The sequence below is a fragment of the Perissodus microlepis genome, chromosome 19 (genome assembly GCF_051167445.1).
Source record: "Perissodus microlepis isolate ML-2025 ecotype Zambia chromosome 19, ASM5116744v1, whole genome shotgun sequence".
NCBI lineage: Eukaryota > Metazoa > Chordata > Actinopteri > Cichliformes > Cichlidae > Perissodus > Perissodus microlepis.
In genome coordinates this window covers 28,074,105-28,082,041 of record NC_140479.1, presented here as the reverse complement: position 1 = coordinate 28,082,041, position 7,937 = coordinate 28,074,105, and the positions used below count along the sequence as shown (strand labels likewise).

General features: G+C 36.2%; 1 protein-coding gene across 1 annotated transcript; it reads right to left on the bottom strand.

Annotated features, from left to right (window-relative positions):
* Positions 1–2,723: 2,723 nt before the first annotated feature.
* Positions 2,724–4,779, bottom strand: LOC146366246 (adhesion G-protein coupled receptor G2-like). The gene is made up of 9 exons (XM_084915337.1): positions 4,706–4,779; positions 4,504–4,614; positions 4,362–4,416; positions 4,094–4,191; positions 3,899–4,020; positions 3,551–3,816; positions 3,371–3,461; positions 3,005–3,285; positions 2,724–2,923 (listed from the first exon to the last, which is right to left on the bottom strand). The coding sequence occupies exons 1-9, from the start codon at positions 4,763–4,765 to the stop codon at positions 2,805–2,807; spliced, it is 1,203 nt and encodes a 400-aa protein (XP_084771463.1). The 5' UTR covers positions 4,766–4,779; the 3' UTR covers positions 2,724–2,804.
* Between the last annotated feature and the right edge of the window lie 3,158 nt (positions 4,780–7,937).

Sequence of the window (7,937 nt, the reverse complement as noted above, 5' to 3'; positions counted from 1 at the left end):
AAAACAACAATCTTCCCAGAACATTTCTCAGAGATGCCTTGATTTATGTTTTTAGGAAAGCAGTAAAACTCTGCTCCAAATCTGTGCGGGGACTTTTACATACTTTTGATTTAGTAAGTTAATGAATCAAAAGCAGTTGTTTTTTTCACCCTCACATTCTGGCCTATCAAATCTTTTGCTATTGAGATTAATGTTCACGACTGCTTACCACAGAGCTATGAGTTGTAATCCTGCATCTTAAGAAGCCTCTGTTTTTTAATTTTGCATGTTCTAACATAAGGACACGCACAGGTATACCACAGAAGCCTGCTGTGCTTTGCATAAAAGCCCTTTTTTTGGAGCAACACAAATCAGACATGCATGGCAGTAATTACCCCAGTTTTTGTCTGGCACGCTGTGGTCATTTAGGAGATTAATCAGTTATAGATAAATAAACAGTCCTTCCTTTCTCAATGTCACTCATCGAGGCTCAAGTTCTGAATAAGGAAAAACTTTATTAGTCATTTAAACAACTCAAACTTTTATTTCAAGACTATGTTGTGTACATACAACAGTTTCTTTCACAAGATAATTTGCTTCTATGTATGAAAATCATATTTTGTCCTGATAAAATAGGAAAAAAAGTTATTACGACATTTTAGTCAAATCATTTATTTTGTCAAATAAAAGCTTGACAAACTTCATATGATATAGATTTGACTAAAGATTGCAAAGATTTGACTTTAAGGCTACTTTAATAAAACTGAGAAAAGCAAATCAGTTTCCCTCTAAATGAAAAAATAATACAATATTTTTTAAGGTAGTATAATAAAAATAAGTACTAACGAAATCCACAATTCCCAAAAACCACTAAACAAACAAAACAGTTTGCCAAGATACACTGCACTTATATATATGCTAGTGAAATACAGTAAACTTTAGAGAATAGTTTCAACATTCAAATACCCTCAGGGATCTTATCACTATAGGTAGTCATGAGCTCATTTCTTGTTTGCCAGTTAAGCTTCCCGCACAGTGGATACTGGTCTCTCTGGACTCAGAGTAATTATCTGAAGGCACGCAACACACTAACTGGCGAGTTCAGCCCCGACACTGTGTAGGATATGTGAGACAAGCCTTCCTTTCACCTTGATTCTGCTATCTTTAATCACATTGACAAGCACATCAGTCAAAAAAAAAAAATTATGTTTAATTTCTTAAACGTTTAAACTCTGCATTCCACTCTATGACTGATTCAGGAGGTCTGTAATACAACCTTAGTCAATGATTTACAAAACCCATATTTTATTTACAATAGACCACAGAAAACATTTTTAAGTTTACTGGTAAACCTGAAAAATCTGCTTTTTAGCAACAAACTAAACAAATGACAGATTTGTCATAGAACCATTTAATGTGACAGTTACAGTGTCAGGATTGTTTTTGCTATGGGAGAAGCATGAAGCAAATTTCAATGGATAATATATACATATTTTTAAATGTTTAAATTCAGACTTTCTACTGTTTCATGAAAAATAACACTCATTTTGAATTTGATGGCAGCAACATCGCTCAAAAGAAGTAGGAGGTGAGAAAAGGCTAGAAAAGTAAGTAGTACTGAAAAGAAACAGCTGGGGGAACATGTTTTAAATAGTTAGGTTAACTAGCAACAGTTCAATAACGGGACTGGATATTAAAGATAGGCAGAGGTTCACCAATCTGTCATTGTGTTCACACAGTTCACAGTGCCATCCAAAAATGGAGGTTAATGCTTTATCATGCAAAGAAGAAGCCATATGTGAGAATGATCTAGAAAAGTTGCTGTCTTCTATGGACCAAAGCCCATTTAAAATGAACACAGCCAAAGGGGAAACTGTTATTTGGTCAGACAATTCAAAATTTTAAGATTCTGCTTGGAAAAAATGGATGAGGATGGAAGAGAAGGAAAATCCAGCTTACCAAAATTCAATTACTATACATCTCTGATGGTATTGGGCTGTGGAATTGGAAGCCTGGGCATCTGGAAAGGCACCATCATTGCTCAGATGTATATACAGGTTTTGGATCAACATATTTTCCCATGCAGATAAAGTCTTGTTCAAGGAGTTGCTTGGATTTTTCAACAAGAGAATGCTGAACTGCACAGTGCATTCATTACAGCAGCTTGGCTTAATAGTCGAAGAGTCAGGTGCTGAAATGGCCAACCATATCACCAAATAAAAACGTTTGATGCATCATGATAATAACTCGAAAGACAACCCAGCTAGGATCCTATATCCAACAAGATGGAATGTTCTTCTACCAAACGTCCAGCAGCTCATCCCAGCAGATGTTTATGGATTTCTGTTTAAAGGAAGATGGGGTGCTACACAGTTGTCAACATGTCCCTGTCCCAACTTTTTGAGAGGTGTTAGGACCGTCAAATTGAAAATGTCCTTATCTTTGACATGTTTCACTTTCCCAATTTAACATTTTACACCTTAACATCCTGACATGTTTACAATTGTGGTTGTGTATTCTGACTGAATCACAGCCTTCTATGAATTATTTGGAGTGAGTAAGACAAGTTTTCTGTTAAAATATAAAAGCATAGGAACAAACATAGAGTCGTGCTCTGAAATGACTTCCAGAGTCTCAATCTCTAGTCCACATGAGTATTTGTGTCAAAGACGGTAAACCGGGTTAGAGATTTCATGTCAGAAAAGCCATTCAGCGGCGAGCACATGGGAAGAATGACCAAGTTGTTTCTACACAGAGCAACCTGCTGGAACTATATGAAATAAAATGCTGCCCTCTTGTGTCAAAATATGGTAAAACAGCAAGCCTTATGCATAAGGAGACGTTACAGCTGTGTTTGATGTAGCTGTGCTGCTACTTTGTGTGTGGATTTTGCCGTCTCCAATAATCTTGCTGGATTTATAATAGTAGATGAACAGGAAGAAACCTATAAAAATAAAGAAGAAGGTTAAGAACTTTTAATCCAATAAAGAATGAAGTCAGCTCACTGTGACAGTTTTAGATTTACCTTGAAAGGAGTTGAGGATGGTAAAGATGTAGTAGGAAGCGATGAGCAAAGGTCCGTAGCTGAAAAAAGCAAAAGCCCAGGTGATGCCAAGAAGGAGGAACAGGGCCAGAATGGTGGAAGTGTTGCTCTTAATGGAACTCTTGTCTTGGGCTTTTCCTGCTTTTGGCATTAGAACGATCTGCCTTACAGTTACAATGAATACACTCAGAGTGAAGACGAACACTACAGCATAATAACCAATGTTGACCCCCTGGTGGACACCAGCATCAGAGATCCAGCACCTGAAAATTGGGAGTACAACGTGATCCTCTGATGAAGATGTTTGTGTTTTATCCAAGAAATCTATTATCAGATTTACAGACTTACATTGTTGCTGCTTTCCCCTCATTTGTATTAATATTAATAGAATTATATTTCTGGGAGGCAAGAAGAGCGATCACCACCACAGCCGGTATGACTAAAGAGAAGATTAGGAATATAAATTCTCCTGTGATTATTATTCATAATATGAGAGCATAAGTATCATTTTTGGCTCAGGTCTCTTACCCCATCCTGTGATGCAAATCTTCAGCATGTAATGTTTCACTTCAGTGCAGATTCGACGTAGACTGAGGTACAAGTGTAAAGCCTGCATGAAGAACCAGGTAAAAGTGGCCAACATCCCGTAGTGCAGAACTGCTGCTATTGCCACACATGCACCTTTGATACCCAGATTTGAAATGCTCTCATTGGTCAAGAAGGACAAGTTCAGGATCAACATGGCGACAAAGAGGTTCATCAGAATCTTTGTTGCTTCGCTTGCTTTCCCCTTTCTGTGGAGCAAATTAGTGTGCGTAAGAAAAAGGACATTACTGAGGTAAAAATCCAAACCCCAAACTGCCTCGGATCTCTTACCTGACGAGAACGTGCATGAAGAGACCGACGATCAAGAAAAAGAGCGACAGTCCACAACCGATTGAAGTGATGTAGGTCAGAGAATTAACATCAGAAGCGCTAATGTTTGCAGGTGGAGGTGACTAGGTTCAAATAGTTATGTGTCAGTATGTGCTGTAAAAAAATCATTTCTTATTTCCTATACAGCTGTCTTACCATGAGTATGGCAAAAAAGGTTAGATGTGTGCACTGGCAGGTGATGCTGTTATTGGTCTCCACTGTTTGACAGCCATCTGTGATCCAGAGTGATTTCCCTGTTGGACAGCAGCAATACAAAGAAGTAACTGTTAAAGACAGACTTTATCACAGTAATCAGTGTGTGCGCAAAATGTGACTGAACACTTCAAAGGTCTTTAATTCCTGTGGTTTTCATATAAAAATAAGATATATATATAGAGAGAGAGATCTATTTGGGGTTTTTTACCGTTTGCATCTGTGCTGTTTCCATCCCAAGACATGCAAGAAGCATTCGCTCCTTTCTTTATCAAAATAGAAAATGAAAATCAGAATAAGTTTTCCTCTGAACTTAAAAATGATCATTATTTCTGTTATGACATCACACTTACCTTGTCCACATTACTGTACTGAATCTCGATGGGTTGTGAAAGGTTTTGTATTTTTGCCCCCATTTCTATTCCCACTATCTCACTGTTTAAATAGTATTTACTGCTGTCATCCTGTTAAGATTAAAATATTGTTAACAGATCAGGTTTGGTCAATATGTTTATACATATGAAAAGTAAGTTATTAGTTGAGCTGTACTATTACCGCATGCATTTCTGGAAACAACAGAATTCCAAGAAATGATCCATTTCTCTCCACCGCCATTTTGCTGGCCTCTTTAGGAATTTTCATTAAAAGAAATGGGCCTGTAAAATTGCTGTTTTCTCCTTTAACAATCTTTCAAAATGAGAAATGTTTATCAGCAAAAACAATTATAAAATAATGATGTCATGCATATGTATTATACAAATTAAAACTAATATATGCAAATTAGCATTAAAGTATATTTTGTATTTCATCAGAATGTTCAATAAATACAGTAATTTTCACAGAACTCAAAAATTTAAATTTTCTGGCAATTATTCCATGCCTCAGACTTTAGAGAGTTAGTAATCCACAGTCTTAAAATTGTGTCACGCTCTTTTATCAAACACCTTACCATCACGCCAGCGTTTTTTGTGAAGGCAAAGTTCATGTTGGCTTGATTTTCCTGGGAGAGTTTGGCAATCACTCCTGTGATGTTGCCCATCTTGATTGTTGCTGTGCCGGAATTATCCATCAGTTCAAGGACAAAGGATAGATTTTTCATGACGTCTCTGTAACATGGAGACAGTTAGTTTCTTAAAGTAGATTTCAAAAGTGCACAATATTGCAAAAATATTTCTATGAAAACTGAGATATCTACACTAGGTTAGGAATGGTATGGTTGATGGAAATGTCAATAGTGTCATTGTCATTGCTGGCGGTTGTTGTGGATGGTTTTGGGTTGCATGACACATTCCATGTGTCATTATCACTCACGACATATTCTGTTTTATGTAAATGTGCACAAAGTATGCAAACACACACACACACACAAACACAAGTGGGCTGTTGTTACACTTGCTAACATTAAATATTTGTTTTTAACTGATTTGATAAACAAATAAATATACCTGTGAGAAGGTTTTCACAAAAGCTCCCTTTGCTTAGTCTAATATTCATACTCATATTCTTCATACCTTGAACACATAAAAGTATCAAATTAGAACTTGTGCACTGTCACTGCTGTCACATTGTTTCATGTAGAAATTAAGAAGAGGTTTGTGAATTTACTTTCATTCAAGCAACGGTGGATGTTATAAAGAAAACCTGCAACAAGATAGAAAGTGCATCAGATCATTGGTTGGAAACCTTTTCAAACTGAGAAATAAACTGAAAATTTTGACCACTGTGCACAAACTCACTTCTTAGAGGCTTACCAGGGCTGCTTTTGTTGTAGAGCTGGGATGGCATACATGAAAAATTATGCTCTGGATCCTTCATCACCACAATATCTTGCTTGGATAAAATCTCTTCAGTTAAATTTAGCCTGTATTTACCTTGACTATCTATTTTTACTTCAATATTGCAGTTGAAATCCGTGTCGTTACAACACTCTAAGAAAAATTTAAAGCACAAACACATTTAGCAAATAACCAAGACAAATGTTTTTCCCCAACAGCTTGAAAGCAAACAAAAATGAAAAGCTAAAAATTAGATAACTGTACCTGCACGTGTATTATTTGGTTGGATGTTGAAACACAGCCTAATTCCTTTCTCCTCGATGTAGATAGTTTCTAAATTAAAATATAAAACCCCAGATTACTAAGTTTGTCCTTTAACCTAATGATGATTTTTTTCCTGTATTGTTTTTAACTTACTTGATGGAAAATATGAATCAGCTAGTGTTTTGGGACTGATAAAGAGGGTATTATTGGGTTTGCAGTCTCCATTTGTGCCTAAAAAATTTAAATGTAAAAATATGAGAAAAATATTTTGAGAAATACTGGTTTCTTTTAAGCTAGATTTTGTTATTTACCTTTGCTGTACAACAGAAGCATTAGCTCCACGGCAAACATCAGGCAATGGTTTACATCCAATGGTAACATTATCCTAAGGAGAAAAGGGAGCCTGCAAATGAAAATGGAGCAAGCTTACTTATCACAACCTAAAACTTAATAAGTTCCAGCTTCTATTTCCCAAATGAGAATATGTTCTGCGTTGTTGAGTTTCACAGCAACCTGAACTTACAGTCATTATTTTTACTGACAAATATACCTTTGAGATCTTCCTCTTTACTTTGACTTGCAAATAAACTGGTCCCCCTTTATAAATTATATGTTTCCTCAGAAAAAAACTGTCAGAATGCTACTTTTTTTCCCCATGGGCTGGACTGTAGGTCTGAACATAAATGCTCCAGTAATACTTTATCCCTTGCACTGATATGGAATCTAAAGAATGTGCAGTTTTTAAAATGTATCTGTGCTCATTTCAGGTTGGATGAAAAACAGGAAGTCATCACTCTGATTGTACTAACCTTCTAGGTATCGGCAGGTTTCTAAAGATGTGCAGTGTATAGGATTATTTACAGTTGTAGTCAGATGTTTACATACGTTCATCAGGGGCTTGAATGTTTATGCAACAGACATCTTACTTTAAAATATAAGATTTGAGTGCACAAATTATGATTTTATTTTGGATTTTTTTCTAATCCACAAAATGTCAAAACTATACATACATTCTAATATATGTACGTACGCCCAGTAATATTTGGTTTAATGTGACGTGGCAAGTTGCACCTCAGTGGCATGCTTTTGGTACCCATTAACAAACATTCTTCTTGGCAGTGTTGGCAGAGTTAATTTAAATCTGTTGGTTCCCTGGCATGGGCCTGGCTTTTAAGCGTACAATGGTGTGAAAAAGTGTTTGCACCTTCCTGATTTCTTAGTTTTTCACATATTTGTCACACTTACATGTTTCAGATAATGAAACATATTTTAATATTAGACAAAGGTAACCTCAGTAAATACAAAATGCATTTTTAAAATGATGATTTCATTGATTAAGGGAGAAAAGTTATACAAACCTACTTTGTCCTTTGTGAAAAAGTAATTGCCTCTCTTGTTAAATCATGAATTAACTCTGATTAATTACCTCTTTTTGAAAGCTGAGTTCAGTTTCACTAAACACACTTAAGCCTGATTACTGAAGCTGTTTGATTCAAAATAAGAAAGAGATTGGACAAAAATCGCCTGCATGGCAGAGTCAAGCAGACCATTTCAGAAAAGGAACATCGTTGTAACGGTAGAATATGGTGGTGGCAGTGTGATAGTCTGGGGTTGTTTTGCTGCTTCAGGACCTGGAAGACTTGCTGTGGTACATTAAACCATGAATTCTCCTCTCTACAAAACATCCTGAAGGAGAATATCCAGTTATCTGTTCATGACCTCAAGCTGAAGCGTCCTTGGGTTCTGCA

Bases quoted from the DNA above. Each gene is read 5' to 3' on its own strand.
- LOC146366246 (XM_084915337.1), bottom strand. From the start codon at position 4,765: ATGGCGGTGGAGAGAAATGGATCATTTCTTGGAATTCTGTTGTTTCCA. The intron at 4,192-4,361 runs GTAAAAAACCCC...GCTGTCCAACAG, and splicing joins AAACAGCACAGATGCAAACG to GGAAATCACTCTGGATCACA. The intron at 3,817-3,898 runs GTAAGAGATCCG...TTTGCTCCACAG, and splicing joins TTCATGCACGTTCTCGTCAG to AAAGGGGAAAGCAAGCGAAG.